The 21,252-nt window shown below is 39.4% G+C and overlaps 1 protein-coding gene across 1 annotated transcript in view; it reads left to right on the plus strand.

Moving 5' to 3' along the window:
- SLC17A8 (solute carrier family 17 member 8) overlaps positions 1-21,252 on the plus strand; it is a 29,612-nt gene that overhangs the window by 1,564 nt on the left and 6,796 nt on the right. The window contains exons 3-11 of the mRNA XM_038155575.1: positions 5,544-5,796; positions 7,914-8,032; positions 11,353-11,467; positions 11,941-12,028; positions 13,898-13,984; positions 14,823-14,962; positions 16,503-16,652; positions 19,274-19,406; positions 20,699-20,809. Of these exons, the coding sequence (XP_038011503.1) occupies positions 5,544-5,796; positions 7,914-8,032; positions 11,353-11,467; positions 11,941-12,028; positions 13,898-13,984; positions 14,823-14,962; positions 16,503-16,652; positions 19,274-19,406; positions 20,699-20,809 (1,196 nt within the window). The remainder of the gene's footprint in view (positions 1-5,543; positions 5,797-7,913; positions 8,033-11,352; positions 11,468-11,940; positions 12,029-13,897; positions 13,985-14,822; positions 14,963-16,502; positions 16,653-19,273; positions 19,407-20,698; positions 20,810-21,252) is intronic.

Genomic DNA, 21,252 nt, shown 5'->3' on the forward strand with positions numbered 1-21,252 from the left:
CCTGATGTTTTGTTTTTTATTATTTTTATTTTTACAATACTCTACAGTAATTCTAGGAAACCTATTTATCTTTTAGAACATTGATTTGAGTCATTTATTCAGTGATAAATTCTCTTTGCTGTGGTCTCTGCTGGTCAATTTGACCAAATACTTGTTTGTATCTAGTGAATACGTGATGTGGCAGTACACTGGGCTCACCTTAGATTATCCAGATTGCTCTCCTCTTGTAGCCATGTATTAAAGCTTTCCTGCTAGTTTCTACACAGGTGATCATACAGACAGCCAACTTCAGCAACATTACTCCTGAATCAAATTAATCCAAATATCACTTGAGGTGCAAGAAAGTTTGCTGAACTTAATTATTTTCTGTTTTAAACATAGGTATCTCAGAGCCTTCATTAGATATACCAATCAGCAGAGGAAATAATCCAAACTATAAAATCTTTTTATTATGTCTGCAGTCAGATTTAAGTAAGAATTGTTGCAACTGGAGCAGTCCTGTAGGAAATATGCAGTCATCTTTGAAAATTTCCATAAATAAATGAAACACACATGTTTTTTAATATGAACTTCATTCTCTACAGCTTAGTCTACAAATAAGAGCACACAATTTTGTTTTTATATGGTGGCACATATACCTATACACCATCTGCAACCTTGACCTCTTCATCCAATCCAATTGTCTTTAATGTGGTGAAAATCAGAAACCATGAAATGTGGTTTCTCTTCTAGCATTCTTCATAATTTGATGAATTATTATAATGCACATCCTTGAGTAGACCTCCAAGTGTGACTTCACTGACTGCTGTGCATTGATGTCAAAACTGACAAAGTGGGTAGAAAAACATGTATCTCTGGTAAATATGACTGGTCTATGCCTTCCTGCCACATTTCCTCTGTCTTGCAGACAAGAGAGAAGCAGATGCCTGGCAAGAGCAGCTGCTCCATAGCAATTATCCACAGTCCAGCTCAAGTGCTAAAGCACAAGCAGCATAAAGCAGCTTACTGCCTCCTCACAGGTGTGCTGATTTGGTGGGTGCTGCAAAATAAGAGTCTGCTCACAGGAGGTGACTTTAGGGTGTCTGGATCCTGGAAGGGAGGCAAGGGGGACTGAACGGAGAGACCCAAGAGCCATCCTTTCCTTAGGCTGTTTGGAGCTGTTTAATTTGTGAGATCTTAGAAAATGTTTTAGAAAATGTTGTAAATGCTTTGTATAATTTTTTTAACGAAAAAGTGGTCTTTTTCTTGATTAATTTTATACAGTAGGGCAGTAAAAGAATTAGAAAATTCAAGGCTTGGGTGAATGAATATCAGAGTCGTGGCTCTGTCATCATTAGGTTTCTCAGAAAAGAAAGATTTCATGCAGATATTCTTGACAGACACAAACACTTTGGTCCTTCTGTGAACTTACTGCAAAAGGAAAAAGCCAAAGACCGAAGATCTTAGGCTCTCCCTACTCTAAGGGTTTCAGGAGTCCTGAACCAGCTAATGGCAACTGCGGGCTTCTTGATGAAGTGGAAGGTGTTTAAGAGGGTTTACAGCCCAATATTATCACTTTTAATGTAAAAAGACATATGAGCTATGCCACATGGCTGCTGTATAGAGTGTAGCCCTGATAGGTGTAGTTCTGGCTGCTGTAGATGTCCCTTGGTGAATTAGCCTAAATTGCTGAAAACTGCATCTTGAAGCTGGGTGACAGATGCTTGGAATGGACAGGTCTCCTCTGTGGAGGATTATGCAGTTATTCCTCTCAGATTTTCCCTTTGTGCAAAAGCAGGGGGGGCTTAGTGCCTCCCAGACCGTGCAGTGCTGTGAACAGCGTGTGGGGTGTGCAGACCCGGCTGATGCACGAGTCGTGCCTTTGTTAGTGCCAGGGCACAGAGCACTTGTGTAGCGCTGCACCGCAGCACCCCGGGGGCAAATATCCCTGCAGTGCTCTGGCACTGCACTGGGGACAGACTGCCCTGCAGCCCAGGAGTGCAGCACCCGGGCCATGCAGTCCCTCAGTGTCTGAGCCTTGTTGTGGGTTTCATGGAAATACCGTGCGGAAACCAGCAAGAGAGGTCCCATGCCCTGAGTAAATGGAGAGAGTTTGGATATTTGTGCTGGGATTTGGTATCAATGCATCAAATACAGGATTTATTATGGAAAATTATCACCTGGACAAATCCCCAAAGAATTAATAAGATCTTAGGAGATTGTATCTGCTTTTGGATTAATGATATTTTTTTATAATTACTGTATAGGTTTCAGAAGTTATGCAGGGATCATTGTAGTCACTGGATTTGTAGGTGTGAGCTTTGAACATTGTGTATGATTGTGCTCCAGCTGCCTGTGAAAGGCTGCCACATCTGGTGAAATCCATTCTACAATGTGTTTTAACACAACAGATATTAACATTTGCCTGTTACTGTAGAATCAATGAGTTTTAATAAAACAAAATTAAATTCTAGTACACCTAGAAAGAACTAATTCCTCTGCTAAAACCCCCTTAAATTCAGAGAGCTGAATGTATATGTGCTCTATGGATTTTATTTATTACTGATAGGGATCTTTCAAATTTCTTTCATGCTTTCAAAATTCTGTATATGCCAGAGTAGGCATTCAATAGAAAAGAGAATTGTTGCATAAAGTTGTTATGACATTTGGGCACAGAATATGGATGCAGATTCAAATAACTTAGCTCTTCTTACTTGCCAAGTGTTGTACATTTGATGAAAAAAGGAAAAACAGATCTAAGAAATGAACATTTCCTGTGCAGGAAAATGCACACCTGCATCTCCTGCATGAGGCTGATAATTAGAGGAGAGCACAGGCCCTGAAGTAGTCATTGGTCTACATCTAGTAAAAAATTTTCACTAACACTACGAAAATACGTGGATCAACTGGAAGATAACTTTCTCATCATTTCATGGAGTTGCCATATTCATTATGTACCTGTCCAATAAAATAAAACCAAAAAAACAGTGCAGACACTGGCTGTGTGAGTGTCTGCACTCCTCTAATACCTATGTGTTTGGACTGCTACTGAAAATAGTTTTCTCCAAGACATACCTGGTATAGAGTCATTGAAATTAATCTCTAGGAGTAGGAAATAAACTATGTGGATTTGGGGTGATGGATCAGTCCTCAACTTGCTTTTTTTACTTAATCAAATACAATTGCAGAATAATTAATTTCTCTGCAGAGACAATATTGGTCCATAGTTTTTGTCCTAGGTCACCACTTTTAGCACTGAATTTGGAGCAGACGGATGTTTTCATGCCTATCTGAATTGACAGCCAGCTGAAAATGTCCAGATGTTTTGACTCTGCATGAAGTGTCTAATCTTTGCCAGCTGCCCAAAATAATGCACCCCCTAAAGTCTAATGTCTCTCTTATAAATAGAGCCTGGTAATATTTGGAAAATTGCTAATTGATTTAATTCCATCAGTATCTTATATTCTGTTAGAGGAAGACAAATTATTTCTTTTGGCTTGTTAATAACACTTTGGAGATGACAACAGCTCTAAAAAATAATTATTCAATTGTTTTTTCACTTCCTGAGGTCTTTTTTTTTTTTTGGTATCTCATTCTGTTTGCACTTACCTCTATTAACACGTAGAGCATGGAATATTGGTGTCTTCTCTTTCAAGTGTCTGACTGAATTAATCTCTGTACTCCCATTTCACTAACAAATGCTGTTTCTCTGCAGGTGAATCATAAGATCTCAACACCCCCAATAACACCACAGTAAGATTACACTTTCTGTGTTACCTTGCTTGAATGGAAAGTCTTTGCTACAGTCTGACAACGAGCTAAGGATCTAACTTTGCAGTGAGCACTGGTTTGAGAAAGGAATTAAGTAAAATAATCCCAGGAATTCCCTTCTGGCCCAAAACACTGTGATTCTAGTGTTTCTTGAAAATGTGAGCTGATGGACTATAGCATGCTTATTTTCTTTTTGCAAAGACTATGCCTGAAATAATGGGTTTATATTGTGATGTAAAAAGGAATAATACGGTAAATGATGCTCCAGTTAGCTCTAGAGCTAAAAATGATGTGATTTTTAAGTGAAACTTTATATTGGAAAGATATATTTAAGTGCATAAGAAACCATACTTACCATGTTTATCTGCAAACTGTCTAGTGCAGAGTACTATCTGTTAGATTATGGGTCATACATTAGACTTAAAGCAATTGGGAAAAACAGTGATTTAACCAACACTGTCCCAAAAAAACCCAACCCAGTCAGCTGTAGCCCGTCCATGTATGCTCTGTCAGCTTTTGTTTATGTTTGTTTTCATACTGGAAACTGATGTTTCAAATACATTTTAAATATATACATTAGATTTCAAATACACTCAGGCAGATGTGTGGAAGAAGGAAATAAGTTATTCCTTATCAGAAAATAGTAAATAAAATAATCTCATCACTTTACATGGTAAGCTGGGCTTCCTTTAGGTTAATTAACTGTTCATATTTTCACAGTACTCCATGGCAGGCACAAAAAGAGCTGGATCCTGAGCTCAGTTCTTCCGGGTGGTGCCAAAACTGAAAGGCTGCTGATCAAGGCCTCTCTTAGTAAAGGCTTAACCTTAAGCTTATGGTTAGTGTTCAGTGGGTTAGTCACAGCTAGCCACGTCCTTAAGTATTTCAGCATGTCAGAAAAACCATAATCTGCATTTTGAAATACACCTGGAAAGGTAATGTTAGAAAAGGAATTATTTAGCTCTGGTCTGGTGGGTGTGTCTAGTTCTTTCTTACCTCACCTTTCCCACCACAGACTTTGCCTGGTCCTGCAGCATAATGTTAATAGCCCTAATCAGATTGAGAGACCAAATTAAATTTTAATTGCACTATCATGCAATTCCAGATTGCATGGAAGTGCCATTTTGATTAATATGAATATCTCAAGTAGATTGGCTGTAGGAAAAGGAAAGGCTGGATATGCAAAGCTTGAGGAGGTGCACTCCTGGGGTAGTTGGTAGCTGATGGGCAAAGAGAGTCTGGGCCTGTCTCTTTTGTGTCTTTAATAGGGGATCTGATGCCAGAGAGGTTTCTCCCCTTCTGTGCAGCCCTGATTTTTGTCTCACAGTAGAAAACAAATTCCAGGAAGTTTGGGACTGAGTGAAACCATGCTTTGTGTTGTATTTGCCTTTTTTCTTGAAACATACTGGCAGCTCTGCTCAGTGAGTCTAGTCAGAAATTATGGTTAATTTAATAATATGTAAATTTTCCAAAGAATCAATGGAATTTATCACAACAGACCTCCAGTTAGATATCATAGTTATGCTCATGAATAGCCTGTGAACATTGTTGCAGCTGGCTGTCTGGCTAGATGGTTCAGAAGTGCAACCTTCAGAAGTCATTCAGGAAAAAGTGTGACCTCTGCTAACCTTTCACAGCCTGTCCAGCATTAACTCACCTCACAACTACCCAGAGACAAGCACCTCACAACAGGAGTTAGCAGGTGACCAGAGCACGGAGCTGTCCATCCACGTTTCAGCAAATTTTACTGAGATGGCAGGGCACCTTCATCTTTGCTTTCCTTATCTGTTTAGGAAGATCGATGGCACCAACGTGGAGGAGGAGACCCTTGAGCTGACAGCGGAGGGGCAGCCCGTGGCGGCGAGCAGCCGCCGGCCCGCGCTGTGCGAGTGCTACTGCTGCGGCCTGCCCAAGCGCTACATCATCGCCATCATGAGCGGCCTGGGCTTCTGCATCTCCTTCGGCATCAGGTGCAACCTGGGCGTGGCCATCGTGGAGATGGTCAACAACAACACTGTCTATGTTGATGGAAAGCCAGAGCTGCGGGTGAGAAATCATCTTCCTTTCACTGCTCTGAGCAGATCCCGTTGCAAAATCACCCAAATGCCTCATAGCAAAGTCCTGTGTATGCACAGATTAAAAAACAGAAGGAGGGAGACACATTAGTCTTTATGCACATAGATGTGCAGACACTTAATTCCTATTTATGTGATCAAGTCACATTAAAAACCTTCGAGATCTGAGGATTTGCAGCATCATAGAGAGAATATAAGTACCTGAAATGACAACTGAATTAGTTTGCATGTCTCCCAGGTCGCTGATCTGTCAGTTGTAGACAGATTTGGCTGTGGTGGCAGAAGATTTTGCTCTTTACCCTCTCTGAGGGAAATGTGCTCTGATGCTGCTGCAGAAGTAATTATCAATTATTTTAGGTAGGGCTGCAGCCACTACATTCATATCAGTGGATAATTTTCAAGATCTTAAAACAGTCACTGGCAATAAAGCATCAGGTTTTTGACAATGTAGATTGTTGTCTGGAGTTATTAAGAGCTAGGTATCAAGCTGTTTTCAAATTTGCAGTGGATGGCATGTGGTCCACAGCAGATCCTACACAGCTTTATCAATGCACCCCAGCAGATTCAATCCATACCACAGTGTTCCCCATCTTCCCTCAGTACTTGGCTGTGATGTCAAGTGTCCCTTTATGGATTTTATGAACTTAAATCTCTACATTTTCTCTACTTGTTGACTTGTTTTTGGATATATTTTGAATGTTTTTGGCTTAGCAAATTCATGGGAATCTTGACTCTTAAATTAAATGCTGTGCAAATATCCATCAGCTTTTCTCCTACATATTTTAACTTTTGGTAAAGAAGAGTGCAGAAAATGTCTATCATAAATTTCCAATGTTAAAGTATGCCTGTCTCCATGAATCATAATTGTAGGAGCCATGCTCAGACTTCCTGCTGAATTTGTATTTATTCAGTCTAATCCCTGCTCCCCATGGTCCTGCTGGGACTTCCAGATTCTGTACTTAAGCAAGAGAAAGTATAGGCCTGCATAGGCTGGGAAGCTCAGAAGAGGTAATTTCAGAAAATGGGACTAAATTTTTTCCACAAATCTAAACTCAGAGTGTTTGGGCATGAGCATCTCCTGAATCAGGAGGAACCTTCTTCCATATCTCATGGTGTTTCTTCCTCCAGAAATTAACACTACCTAGAAACTCAACTGGAAATTGCCAGTAGAAAGTTAAGTATTTAAACAGAAGTGCTTCAGGAACAGTGTTTAAACAGAAATGCAGCACAGGAAAGTGGGACACATCAAAATGCATATTGATGGGGAGGGAAACCCTTTAGCCTTCTGTAAACATGTCTGGCTAATTAATGCCATCTGGCTGTAGGTCAAGCAATGACCTGCTTTTCAGTTTGCTTCTTCGGGAACAAAAAATGAATGTAGTGGGAAAAACTGTTTTTCTTTTAACATGCAGAAAGTAATATCGAATAAAGAGATGTTAATGCTTATCACTACTGTTGCCAGTTCTCTGTGGTATTTTAGCGACAACTGGCTACTCTGGCATCACTTTTAACAAAAGATAAACTAGTCACTGGCTAGTGTTACCTGGTTTTATTTTCAGATTGCTTTGTCTTTAGAAGTTCTCCTCGCCTACAACTCTTTTCTGCTCCATGCCATTTAATGCTGACAGTGGAGGATCAGAGTTGAGCCCTGACAGGGAGAGCCGTGAACAAATCTGACCAGGAAGCAAAGCAACTCAAATGATTTAAGCAGCCTTGATAATCTTAGGAAAATAGATATGTCCATTTAAAGGTATCAGGTCCTTCTTATAACTCTGAGCAGTCTTGAAAGCAAAGGCTTCAAGTTTAAGGAGCCCAGGGGGAAGCAGTGACAAGCAGCAAAGTTGAAGGTCCAGCATTAGCTACTTTATGGCTGGAACCTTTCCCTCTCCTAAGAGCAAAAGCAGCAATCTCACAGGGGAATTGAACACTCTTTTGCCTTAACTGGGAGCTTTCAAGCTCAGCAATCTTGAGCAGCCAGTGTAAAGAGGCTTGATTTGGAGCTGGGGTGACTTCTGTGTGACTTCTAAGCAATAGTTACCTTAGATGAGCATGCTTTATCTTGCAGCATGTGTCCCATTTCCTTTACAGACAGCCCAATTCAACTGGGATCCAGAGACTGTAGGACTCATTCATGGCTCTTTTTTCTGGGGTTACATTGTGACACAAATTCCAGGAGGGTTCATCTCAAACAAATTGGCTGCTAACAGGTAAGAAAACAACGGGCAAAGGAATTCAGCTCTAGAGCCTGATAACTGTTTTACACTGTGTAAATGGGAATTATTAAAACAGCAAATTGGTGTTTCAGAAATGCACATCTGAAGCTGAAAAGTCAGTATTTATCAAGAATTATTATTAATAATAATAAATCAAAATTATTTCAGAGGACAAGACTTCCATTATGGGGTCTATTGCTGATTTTTTCAATTTAACTTGTTCATCTCGAATATTTACACATTTCTGCTCTAAACAATAATGCTTTCTGGAGACTTCATGGAAAATCACACCTAATGCTTCCAGCAATGGTTGAAGCATTTGTCTTTAAGAAGTTGCCTTAGTGCTCTTTACCTCAACTTAACACCAAACAATAGTTTTCCAGCAGCATTTGGTCTTCCTCCTTTAATAGTCCACAGTCCCTGTGGACTGAAGCTGGGAATAAAGGAATTACAGAACCATTTATGATCTGAAGTCACAAATCTATACTCATGCACACAAATATCCTTGCCAAGGCTGGATACAGTACTGACTGTAATTAAGATTGCATAGAACTTCTAATACAGTCTCCTGATTTCTGCTTGGTGAAGTCTGAGAATCTGTACAGAGTTTTTTTTATGATCAATGTGTTTGTCAGCCAATTCTTTTTTAATTCAACTGCTTTTGAATATGTGAATAAGAAAAACTAGCTAATTTTGTCAATGTTAGGTTTGATTTTGGACTTTACTTCAAAAGGTCTTCAGAACTTTGAATATTATCACAAGAGACACGGAGGTTGTCTGAAGACAGCTGTTGTGAATGAGCTCATGAGATGTGCATATTAAGGGTACTTGGGATCTACGGATTAAAATTTAAAAAAAAACCAGCTGGTACAAACTTTGTTCTCTGCAAACAAGATGTGACTTATCTACAAATAGTGTCAGAATTGGAAAGGGTCTTTAAGACCAGTTTTATGTTGTACTTTGCCCCAAATCAAAGTACTTTGCTTTCTGCATTCTGCAAAGAGCCATGGGGGTTACAAGACTGCCTGGATGTTCTTCCCACCCATATGCCCTTGTGGAAATTTCTCCAGAAAAGAGTCATCCCACAGAATTGCCCATACTGTTCAGCCCCACTCTCTTCTGTCCATAACCAAAAGTCACTCAGAGTTTGGTTTGCACTGCTTCTTCAGCCTGGTTCTCATACTCAGTTATTCATTTCTCTACCACATAACAGTGCCTAGGCTGAATATTTTTCCATCTGTCAAGTAAGCCAAACAAATTAGCTAAGCTTAATCACTTCTCTAGCCTTTCTAGTCTTGCCACCAGCTTTTGCAGCAGAAGAGCTCCAAAACACAGATGTGCACACTGTTGGCTGAATAATTCAGCATATTATTAGTTTGTTTCCTTAATTTACTTGCAAACAGTAAAATAATCATGTTATTTTACACCATAACTTGATGTGTTCTGTCAGCAGAGTGTTTTCCTTAAGTACAAGCTCTGTGCACAAGCACAGAAGGCTCTGCATTTACCCCCTTGAGAGTTTACAACTCAATCTAATGCTATACTACAGCATTACGTTATGGATTTGCCCATCATAACTGGGTTTAGGAGCAGAATTTGCTGAGGAACAAAAATAGCTCAAGAGCTGAGCTGAAAGAGAATTTCTATTTGCGGTAATAGGATTCACTAAGTCCATGCTTTTCCTTTATTCCTTGTTTACCCAACCAATTTCAGCTCAGGTAGGTTCACCAGTGGTGCCAAGTTTCAGTTTCAGAGGGGTTATTTGCTAAGACACAGGGCTTCTGTGGCCAATGAACCTACCTGCCCTAGAAAGAGGAAAAACTTTCTTTTGTCCCAGCTGCATTCTGGAAATGAGATTCTATGCTAATACTGACCTTACAGATTTAGGCAAAGACTTCTTTGCTGCTTGTTTAAATTGTGCAACCTTGAACATATGTATGGATGACCCACCCCAGGCACTTCTCTAATGCACATAATTATCTGTAATAGTGTGGGAATCAAATGGATCTCATAACGGCTAAAAATATAGAGTGCTTTGTGGGTTTGCACCAAACCCCTCTAACACTACATAATTTACTCAATACATTCACCCAAACTGACGTAGCTCTGCATTCCCATCAGCCATTTACTGACACCATCCCTTTAACTTGGTGCTTATCCTCAAACACGCATCTAAATGTGATTTCAGAATTGCTTGGTGGATGCATGAAACACGAGGCACCTCTTGATACCAGTTTTCAGTAAGAGCACCCTGCTGGGCAGAGGAGTCTGTAGCTGAAGAAGTCTGTTTTGATCCAAAAGTTGCAGCTGCCCAGGAATTGTGGTAGCGAGGACAGAAGAATATGTGAATGAATTAAAAATCCTGGAATATTTCTTGTCAAAGTGGAGACTAACTTCTTTGGCATAAATGGCAGTGAATTGATGAAAAGATGCTGCCTCTGTGGAAACAATACTCAACCCTTTAAGTAGTAGCAGAAGAGTGACTGGTTCTAACTTCATATAAATGATGCATTAACAACCTAGGCATATTAAGAGTTGGCATTAAAAGAAGTAGCAGAGATTGGAAACTCAGTCTTCAGAGATAGCTGTTTAGATAATTTAACATGTTCTCTTTGTTACAGTTTTTTTTTCTTTCACATGGTTTGCTGTAGTTCCCTGAGTCAATAGTGTTATGATAACAGATCTGATATTCTTATAAGTGGTAAGAAAGCAAAAGGCAGCCGTCTTTCTTCAGGGATCACAACAGAGTGATAATATTTCTCAGTTAAATGTTTACTTGACTTTTAAAGCAGTCTCCTAAATGTCAAGATATGACTGTGGGTTTTGTATTCCAATTTGTATTTTCAGACTGTTTTCTATATAAATCAGTTCCTTTGTCACTTAGAGAAGTGACAAAGGAACTGATTTTTATAGAAGCCTGCTCACCTTCTTTGCTTTGGTGCTCATCTGTTTAGTTCTTTCTTGTCACTCAGATAATGAGCTCTCTAGGCATGGGTTGTTGCTTTTGTCAATAGGTGTAGAGAATTTAGATAAAACAGTGTTGTTCTCTGACTGTAAATTTTTCATGCTATAACACAACCATTAATCCTACTGTGCATAAGACCGGACACAAAAATGAAGTCACATGTATTTCCTGTGAACAAGTTTTCAGAACCTGAAGTGCAAACAATTTGAATACTTATTAAAAGAAAAAAAAAAGAATAGTAACAATATATTTTAAAATAAGTTTATAAATATTTATAAAGTGGAACATGAAAACACTTCCAAAGAATAGATAATAATTGTATTCCCTTCTACGCTACTTTTCTCCATAGGGTATTTGGCGCAGCTATCTTTCTAACATCCACACTGAACATGATCATTCCTTCTGCAGCAAGAGTGCATTATGGCTGTGTGATGTTTGTAAGGATTCTTCAAGGTTTGGTGGAGGTAGGAGCACACACCATTTTGGTCCTTTCAAACTGAGTTTAATTTCGAGATTTGGTTCTAGAAGTTGAAAGATCTCTTTTGATCAGAGTTTCTCATCAATATATGGTTTTACTTACTGCTCATTTTGAGGTGATAATTTTTTAAATATACTGATTTATATTTCTAAGTTTACTTAAAGTAAAGAAATATGTATATTTCTGGTGCTGCAGTTTGAGTTATTTTAGTTTTCTTGTGCCGTCAACTGCATATACTAAACAGTGTTTTTACCTCAGAACATATTACTATTCAGGTAATAGGTAATTCAGATTAGTGTGACATCTTCATACTCAAACAATCGACTTCTTCCAGACTTACCTTACCCTTCCTATATCATTCCATGGTGACAAACAGCTAGGCAGTAGTGATAGCATCAGCAACTACTTCAAGTGGAATGAAGTGAAAGCAAATCATGTGATGTGTGAAATGTCTGCCAGGGCGTCACGTACCCAGCCTGCCATGGGATGTGGAGTAAATGGGCCCCACCGCTGGAGAGAAGCAGGCTGGCTACCACTTCATTCTGTGGTGAGTTGATAGACTTATACGGTTTATGTAAGCATGTATCCTTATTAGATTTATTTTATTAATTTCATTATTTGAAGGAGCTGCACAGACCCTCTGCCCTTTGCTACAATCAGCTTGTACCCTAAGCTTAGGAACTTGTGAGTCCTTTTTTGTTTAATATGCCATCATTTTATCATTTAAAGCCAACACTCAAAATGGCTCTCATAATCAACTAAAATGGGTCTAGAGGTTCACATGAGGGAAATTATATTGTATTTTTTTATTTGCATCATCCTTAGGGATTCCATTTATTATACATACTCAATGGATGCTCCTAAACAAGCACTTTAAAAATATCTGAAAAGGACTTCATTACTTTAGGCTGGTTGCTCAATATACTGCAGTGGAGGTGATGTAACTTCTTGCCAGCAGCTGTCCTACTTCATTCTGTTTTGAGTTATGATCAGACATGTAATTTGCTGTCTTCTCTGTGTCCCTTTCTAATGCTGACAGCTGAAGATGAATGTCTGTAGGAGAAGATGTTTAGTAAAAATTTAAAAGTCACAGGGAAAAAAAAACTCTGTCCATCAGCAATAGAGTTGTATGGCTGGGAAAAATACAGCACTAAAAAACAAGATAAAGAATAAAAGGAAGAGTGAAGCAAGTGAAGAAAGCCTCATGTTTGTATATTATGGGAATTTTTTTTACTACAGATGGCTTCAGATTTTACTTATTTAGGTGTTTTCACTTCCTGCAGAAGAAAAGACCCAAAAAAAAGCCTCTTCACTCTGAATGTTCCATCCTTGAAATTCCTAGCATGGGATCTCTAGAGAAAGATCCATCCTCCATCTTGACACCCATTTTAGTGGCTGCAGATCACTGATCCTTGCACTTGAAAGTTGCATAGGAGCAATGGAAAAATTAGAAAAAATCCAGGTTAAGCAGGTTCCTAGTTTTTCTATCTACATTCTGGCCTAGGGCTTTTCTGTGGGAAAGCTGTAGGAAGAATGAATGACATGAAGATGAGGGAGAAGGATCACTGTGAACCATTGCAGAGAAGTATTTGCTAATGAGTAGAGCATTAACAAATGTTTATTAACAAAACATGTACTACTCTCAAAACCACAAGTATCTCATTTCCTAGAATAATTCAGAGCAACACTCTTCACATGTAAAGCCATTGGCACTGTCTTGCACTAGAACCGATTATCTAGATTGCACTTAAATACTCATCTCTTTCCACAAGACACTTTGAAATATATTTCACCAGTATTATGTATTTCCCAATCAGAAACCTTGGCACAGACCACATTTTTGTCCTCTTTTATCCCCCGTCAATATTTGCCTATTTATTCCAGCTGTTTGTTTATGTTGTTGATATGAATTAAGCGTGGTTACACAGGCTCAGAGTTGGTTTGAACACCCTCTCTGCTACCAGTGCTTGTGTGGTCATGGGTATAGGACCATGACAAGAGCCTCCCAACATATCTGCAGTCATCAGGATTCCTCCATGAAGCTTCTGAAACTTGGTCCATTATCTTCTCCAAAACTCGCCTCACACACCACAGTGCCAGGTGGGATTTCCCACTCAAGAGCACACATATAGCTTATGTCGATGCAGTCATCTGTCACCAGTCTTGGATTTGCAAATCCTATTTCCCTACAGGGCACAACTCTGCAAAATGAGACTGGTGACGCATGAGGAGTCAGTGCTTCCTGTCACCCCAGTGAAAATTTTGCAGCTTCCATCCCATTCTCCAAGTTCATAAAAAGTCAGTCAAACACATCCCTCCATTTCTGCTCTCATGAGCACCTGTCTGGATCATATGCTCTGAAAGCCGGGCACGCCTATCACAGCTGACATGTTTTACTAATCTGTTTCCTCTTCAGGCTCTTACGCAGGTGCGGTGGTGGCCATGCCCCTGGCAGGTGTGCTGGTACAGTACATAGGATGGTCATCAGTCTTTTATATTTATGGTGAGTTGCCTAACATGAAGGACATCTGCTACTAGATCAGTACTGCCAGTTGTTTACTAAAACCTGTCCAACAAGGATGGATCAAAGTTATTTTGATGAATGAAGAGGTTGCAAGTGGGTGATCCAATTTACTCCCTACTTATTGCAGATTCTGAGAGCTTTCATTAAGTAATTATCTTTTACTAAAGGTTGTAAAATTTTAATAACCAGGCTGCAGCCCATGGTCACCCAGTGACAGGATTGGATGTGGTTGCAAAGGTTCCTCCACAGCACAAACTCTTGTGTGGGACCTGCCCCAGAGTGCACACTAACTGCAAAAGTTACAGCAGTGCCACCTTTACAAAGTGGTCCCATGGGTATGGCCTTGTGGCTGATCTGTGGTGCCTCATTCTTCCCCTCACAGTGTATGGCAGAGGTGGCTGCAACCAGCCTTGCACATCAGCAGCCCAGTTAAAGTGGGTTTTCTCTGTCTTCCCCAGAAACACAGGACACAGCACAGGATTTGCCATTGCCATTTTACAGTGAAGTCCTTTCATGCTGATTCCCACCACTTTATGGCCCATCTGGATTTTTTTTCCCCTAGGTTCTACTGAGAGATTTCTTCCTGCCTTTTCTTTGCCCCATGCATAACATAATAGAAGTGACAAAATGCTCAAAAATGCTTTGCAAGCAGGCATACAATATACACAGAGTTAGTTGCCATATTTTGTTACTTCCCTGGCATAATTTTTTTGCAAGTTTTGTTTAACTGGCACTTGAAACAAACTTCAAGGCTTGCAGATATTGAAGTGAAGCTTTATTGGCTTTGAAAACCAAGCTGCTTTTCCTGCCTCTTCAGGAATGTTCGGGATTGTTTGGTATGTGTTTTGGCTGCTTCACGCCTATGAGAGCCCCGCTGTGCATCCAACAATAACCAATGAAGAAAGGATATATATAGAAACAAGTATAGGAGAAGGAGCCAGCCTAGCTAATGCAAGTGTAAGTTAAAAAAAAAAAAGCCTTCCTTGTTGTCATTTGTGAGCACTTTGCAGAAGATGAGCATGTGACTGGATGGATACTGTTGAGGTGGAAGTAGGGGCTTTTCCTTTCAAGAAAATTACAGAATCAGGCTCTTGCAGCTGGATTGGATGCGTACAGGAAAACTCGTAATGCTGTTTAAGTTCTTGGCTTATGGAGCTTCTCTGATCTAGGGAGGGAAGGGATGGGAGGGGGAGGGGGAACCACACATTCTGGTCTCCTGCTCTTGAGTAACTGTCATGCTTGTTCTAAAAAATATTCATGGACTTAGCTAAATAAGAATCTGACTGCAGATGCTAATTGTCCAGCTTTTGAACTCTTATTAAGGATGATTGCAAACATAATAGCTTAAGGACTGGGTTTCTGCCCTGCTCACTCTCACAGCAGCTCAGGCCCTTTAAGACTTCTCATCCTCTTTCTGAGAAGATCCTGGAAACTTGGAATTAAAACCTATTTTCCCATCAAACTTCACTCTGTTCCCTTAGGCAAATTTTTTTGCCAGTAGTGAAAAACAAAGGTGTTTCTTGTTCATTCTTAGCTTTCAATTTTGAACATTCTGGAACAAAGTAACTACAGGTTTTTCCTCTACATGTTTTGGGTTACAGCCTTGCTAGGAGCGTAAAATACCAGATTGTCTTTTTGGGCACGCATTTGAAATTTGGCTGATCAAGTCTTAGCTGGAGACACACACACACACTTGTTCCAGGTCATGGATTTTCCTTGCGGTACATGCAAGGAAAATTTTCCTTGCAGTACATGCAGATGGTTTTACTGCAGAGGAAAATGCAGAGGTACCAGCTTCATGGGTGCATGCACAAACACAGGCATACGGTGGCCTGTAGAACACAATTAACATTTTTTTCAAAAAAAAGGGAGAATATCAATGTGTATTGCCATAACTACAGCTTCTGATTGGAATTCTATAAAAAAATCACTAGGTGTCTGAAGTATGTTTCTGACGTATGGAGTATCGGAGCATCATATTAATTGAAAATGCCAAAAAAGCAAGTTACAGAAATTAAATTCTGTACCTCAGGCCCTTTTTTTTTTTTTTCTGAATTAAGTAATTAGGTTGAAGCAGGTAGCTGCTTGTTGCTGCGCCACTGCATGTGTCTTAGCTTTGACAACCCTTTTTTCCCACTCCTTTCAATAGAATGTCTCAAACTGCACCATGCCAAAAAGTGGGGAATGGCACAAGCTTTTCTCTGGTTTTCTTTGATTCTTTTACTGATCCTGTTATCCCACTCGCAGGATTCCAGAAGATCTCACGTAATTTCAGTAAGCAGGGCAATAGCAGTGCAGTATCCACCTTAAAAATCCTAACTTCTAAGAAAATATCTCTACCTCTTTTTTGCCAGTAATTCAAGTGATATATTTCATTCGCATTTTAAATGATCTGTGATGTAAGTTGTATGCAACATATCTAATAGGTTTGATAATAAAAGATATTGGTTCTTTATTTTGCCTCTTTTACCCAGTTTTGTGGGTTTTTTCCCCCTAGAAATTTAGTACTCCATGGAAGAGATTTTTCACTTCAATGCCGGTTTATGCAATCATTGTGGCAAACTTCTGCAGAAGCTGGACCTTCTATTTGCTCCTTATAAGTCAGCCTGCTTACTTTGAAGAAGTCTTTGGATTTGCAATAAGCAAGGTAAATGTCTGAGAATAAGCAGTGACCTAGGAGATGCAGCAGGGGAGGTTTATGTTGAACATCAGGAAGGATTTCTTCACTGAAAGGGCGGTTAAATACTGGAATCTTCTGCCCAGAGAGGAGGTGAACATTATACCTGGAGATGTTAAAGAAATAACTGGACATGGCACTTAGTGCTATGGTTTAGTTATTTGAGGAGAGCCAGATAGACCTGGAATCATTATAGTAGATTATTCCCAGTATTTGGGGTGACATACTTCTGCTGCCCTGATAGAAATAAATGAAATTATTAGAAAAAGGATAGAATGGAGAAGTTATTTTGGGAAATAGTTGATTAAAAGCCCCCACACATCATGAAAAACCACTAAGCAAGTCAATAGAAATGCACATTTTGTTAATGTTGATCATTTAGCATTTAACCAGGTGATGTTTATCCTCTTCTTGATTTTTGTGACTTTTCATTAGCTATGAAGATCAAATTCTTTATAGGTTTATATTCTGTTATAGGTTCTGTTATCAAATTCTTTATAGGTTTATATTCTGCCACCACAGTTTCATTAAAATCAGAATTGTTACACTTCCTCTTTGGAGCATGAATGAGTAGTACAGAATAATTGTTTTAGAAAAGTTTTAAAAACTCTTTTATTTAGCATACATACTTGCTATGTGGTAATTATTTTCAAGCAAGTTGAAGGCTGATAGCAAAGAACATCATTATTTGTCTGTTCTGGGAGCACTGTGTGCCCAGCTTCTGCAAGAGAAGCAATGGTTGTGCCATGGTAGCAATGACAAGTCTAAATGGCCAAGTACAGCATGGAGATGAAGAAGACAGATATTAAGAAAAATCTATTTATTTTTCTTTTATTTTCTTATTTATTTTTAATTTTTTAATTTATTTTTTAATTTACTTTCTTATTTATTTTTCTTTTTTATAAAAATCTATTTATTTTTATAAAATCTATTTATTCCAAGCTGCTTTTCATTAATGCTCAAGTTGCATCTCTGTGAACCTCACTAATTTAAAACCAGTGTAAAACCAACTGTCAATGTAACGAGGTTGCACACCGCTGAAAGTAAACTCAAACTTCTCACTAAATAACTGCTTCAAAGAAAAGCTTCTAGAAGATGACATGCTCATCACTAAAACTGTCTCAGGGGTTGTACCTGAGTCTGATCCTATTTGACAACTTCATTAATGACCTGGATGATGCAGCAGAGTGTACCCTTAGCAGGTTTGCATATGACAAAAAACTAGGAGCAGTGGCTGCTACACTGCAGGGTTGTGCTGCTGTACAGAGGAGCCCTGTCAGGCTGGTGAAGCAGGCTGAGAGGAGCCTCATGGAGTCCAATAAGGGAAAGTGTAAAGCCCTGCACCTGGGGAGGAACAAGCCTGTGCACCAATACATGTGGAGATCTGCCCAGCTGGAAAGCAGCCTAGCAGAAGAGGACCTGGGGGTCCTGCTGAACACCAGGCTGGATATGAGCCAGCAGTGTGTCCTTTCAGTGAAGACTAATGGCATCCTGGGCTGCATCATGAAAAGGCCATCACGTAAAAGGAGGTGATCTTTCATGTCTACACAGTATTGGTGAGGGCATACCAGAAGTACTGCGCCCAGTTCTGGGCTCCACAGTACAAGAGAGACAAGGACATACTGGAGAGAGTACAATGAAGGAATGGAAATATTTCTCCTATGAAAAAAGTTGGTTTAGCCTGGAGAAAAGAAGGCTCAGCAGGGTTCTCATCCATACGCACAAAAATCTGAGAGAGTAAAGAAGTTGAAAATAGGCTCTTTTCAGTAGTGCTCTGGGCACAGACTGAAACATGGGAGGTTCCTTCTGAACATGAGGAAACACTTTTTTGCTATGAGGATGACTGTGTACTATAACAGGTTCCTCAGAGTGGTTGTGGAATCTCCATCCTTGGAGATACTCAGGACAACATTTCTGGGCAACATTCTCTACGTAATCCAGTTTGAGCAGAAGGAGGCTCCTTCTAACCTTACCAATTCTGGGATTCTGCGAAAATGAAAAAAAGGTGAACATCAGTTTGTAGGCTGTAATCCCACAAGAATAAAAATAAATCAGTGTTTTTAGATACATGATTATTTATTATTTGTAAAATTGTTTCATGATGTCAGGTTTTATGCTGCATGCTCTTCAGTCCCTATGCAATATCCAGGTGCTTCCTTCCTTCACAGCAGCAGGTAACAGGGATTGATTTGTTGTTCAGGAAGGAGGTCCTTGAGAACATGAATAACAAAAATATAAAAACACAGTTGAAAACCCAGATAAAGCACTCCAGTATCAGGACACAAATGACAGGGCTTTGTGATGTCTACAATAGAATTTAATATGAACAGTCTCCTGTACAACTCTTTAGAGTAACCATGAGTACTTGGGATATTGCATGGCATTTCTAAGGTGAGATTCTCACTTGTGGTCTGGTTTCTCCGCCTGGCCCACAAGGAGATCTTTCTTCCCTCACCCAGTTTTGAGCATCTGCTGTAAACAGATAAAGTGATCCAGGAGAAAAGAGGTGAAGAAACATTATGGTTCCTGTTCTCTTGCCCCTAAATCTTGAAGGAGGAATGACAGTTAAGCACTCATTTGTCTAATTGCAGGTTGGCCTTTTGTCTGCAGTTCCTCACATGGTCATGACAATCATTGTGCCCATCGGAGGGCAACTAGCTGACTTCTTACGGAGCAGGAAGATCTTAACCACTACCACTGTAAGGAAGGTCATGAACTGTGGAGGTACTATTGGATTCTGAAAATATGGCATTTCACTTGTGTGCTGCAGTTGGTGCAAGTATCATAGTTTAGCCCACGTTTAATTGTAACAAGAGACAATTTATTCGAGATTGCATTTATAGCTGGTTAATCTGAAGTGTTAAGTGGAGAGCTCATGCCTCATGACATAAATCCTTACTCACATGAGCATGCTTTAAAAAAGGGAGGAGACAAGAAGTCTGGTAAATAACTGAATGGGCAATAGCATAGTATGACCAAACAGGCCTCATCCTGCAAACTCATACAGAGTTAACCCTGTACCATGGTGCTGGAGAGACCCTTTCCCAGTGGATATGTTCTTGAAGTAACTGGCCATGTTCCCATTTGCTACTCCCAGCAGAGCCCACTGACAAGTTTAGGCTGGAAAGTTTAGGGCGGGTGTAAAAAGTGAAAGATGAACAGGAAAATTTTAACTCAGCCCAAAATAATTTGTTTCCAATTCATTCACTGAACTGAAAAATCAGTGACATGTAGGGTTGATACTGAATTAGAGAAAAGATTTCAAGCCAGACAGCCTGTGGAGTAGTTAGTTGCCCGCTGCCAATTGCTGGTTTGCATTATTTATAGGCTCCTAGAAATAGAGATGCCTGCAGCCAGTGATACCACATACCTTGGCTATGCATCTTCAGAAAGGATGGTTAAATTCATTGTATTTTCAGGGCATATTAATAGTGTCATTAAAACAAAACAAAACAGAAGGACTGTAATGTTACATATTAGAAAATATTAATTTCCAGTAATGGCGGAGACTGGAAGTTCCCTGTGATGCTCAGGGATGTCCTATGGTGTTGGTAACACAGTTGTATGTAAAACATTATTTTGTTTATATGTAAAAAACTATTTTGTTCCATTTACCGAGAACTTCTTGTATCATTACAACCATGAGAAATTAAAGGCAAGTTTTTTTCTTCTTTCACTCAAATGTTTGTGAGTTTGTGAATTTTTCTGCCCTTTGCACATACTCGCTTTCTCAATTGTCTTCCTGTATTGCTCAGTGAATACAGTGAATTAACTTCAGCAAATATTTGGGTCATGTACACAGCAGCAAATGAGGACAGAAAAATAATATATTTTCAAACAATAAATATACAAATACTTCTGCAAATGCACGAAGCTCCCAATTGTGTTCAAGAATAGCTAAAAGATGCAAAATAATTTTCTCTCATTTTAAGCTGTTACTCTGGATAGTGCTTATTAGTATTATCATGGCAACTAGAAATTTAAATGTAATTCATTCTCATGTGTTTCATTGGAAGGCTTTGGGATGGAAGCAACCTTGCTTTTGGTGGTTGGTTATTCTCACACAAAAGGTGTGGCTATTTCCTTTCTGGTGCTAGCAGTAGGCTTCAGTGGCTTTGCAATTTCAGGTAAGAATTAATCTTATTCTTGCTTTTACTATTCATGATAAAACTGATGTTATTATCCTCACTGTTCTTACTGTCATAATTTCTATTATTTTGTTTGCTCTTAATGTAGCAGCTTATGGGGTGTTTGTTATTTTTTCCCATATCAGAACTAATTTACTTTGGTATCTATGAAACATGTTGCACACAATATCTGAAGCTTTGAAAAGAACCGTCTCTTTATTGATCCTAATTTATATCAGCTTTATGCTGTTATTTTCTAATATACTTTTACACTGTCAGTCACCTTCACATCCTATTTAGCTATATGCCTAAAAAGAAAGAGAGTGAGACAGAGAGGGAGAGAGAGAATTATTCTGCAGTGAATAGTTGCACAAAGGCTATCAGGTGCAATCCTGTCCCCAACCCTAGCACCCGATTTCTGCTTTCTATGTCAGCTGTCCCTC

The sequence above is a fragment of the Motacilla alba genome, chromosome 1A (genome assembly GCF_015832195.1).
Source record: "Motacilla alba alba isolate MOTALB_02 chromosome 1A, Motacilla_alba_V1.0_pri, whole genome shotgun sequence".
NCBI lineage: Eukaryota > Metazoa > Chordata > Aves > Passeriformes > Motacillidae > Motacilla > Motacilla alba.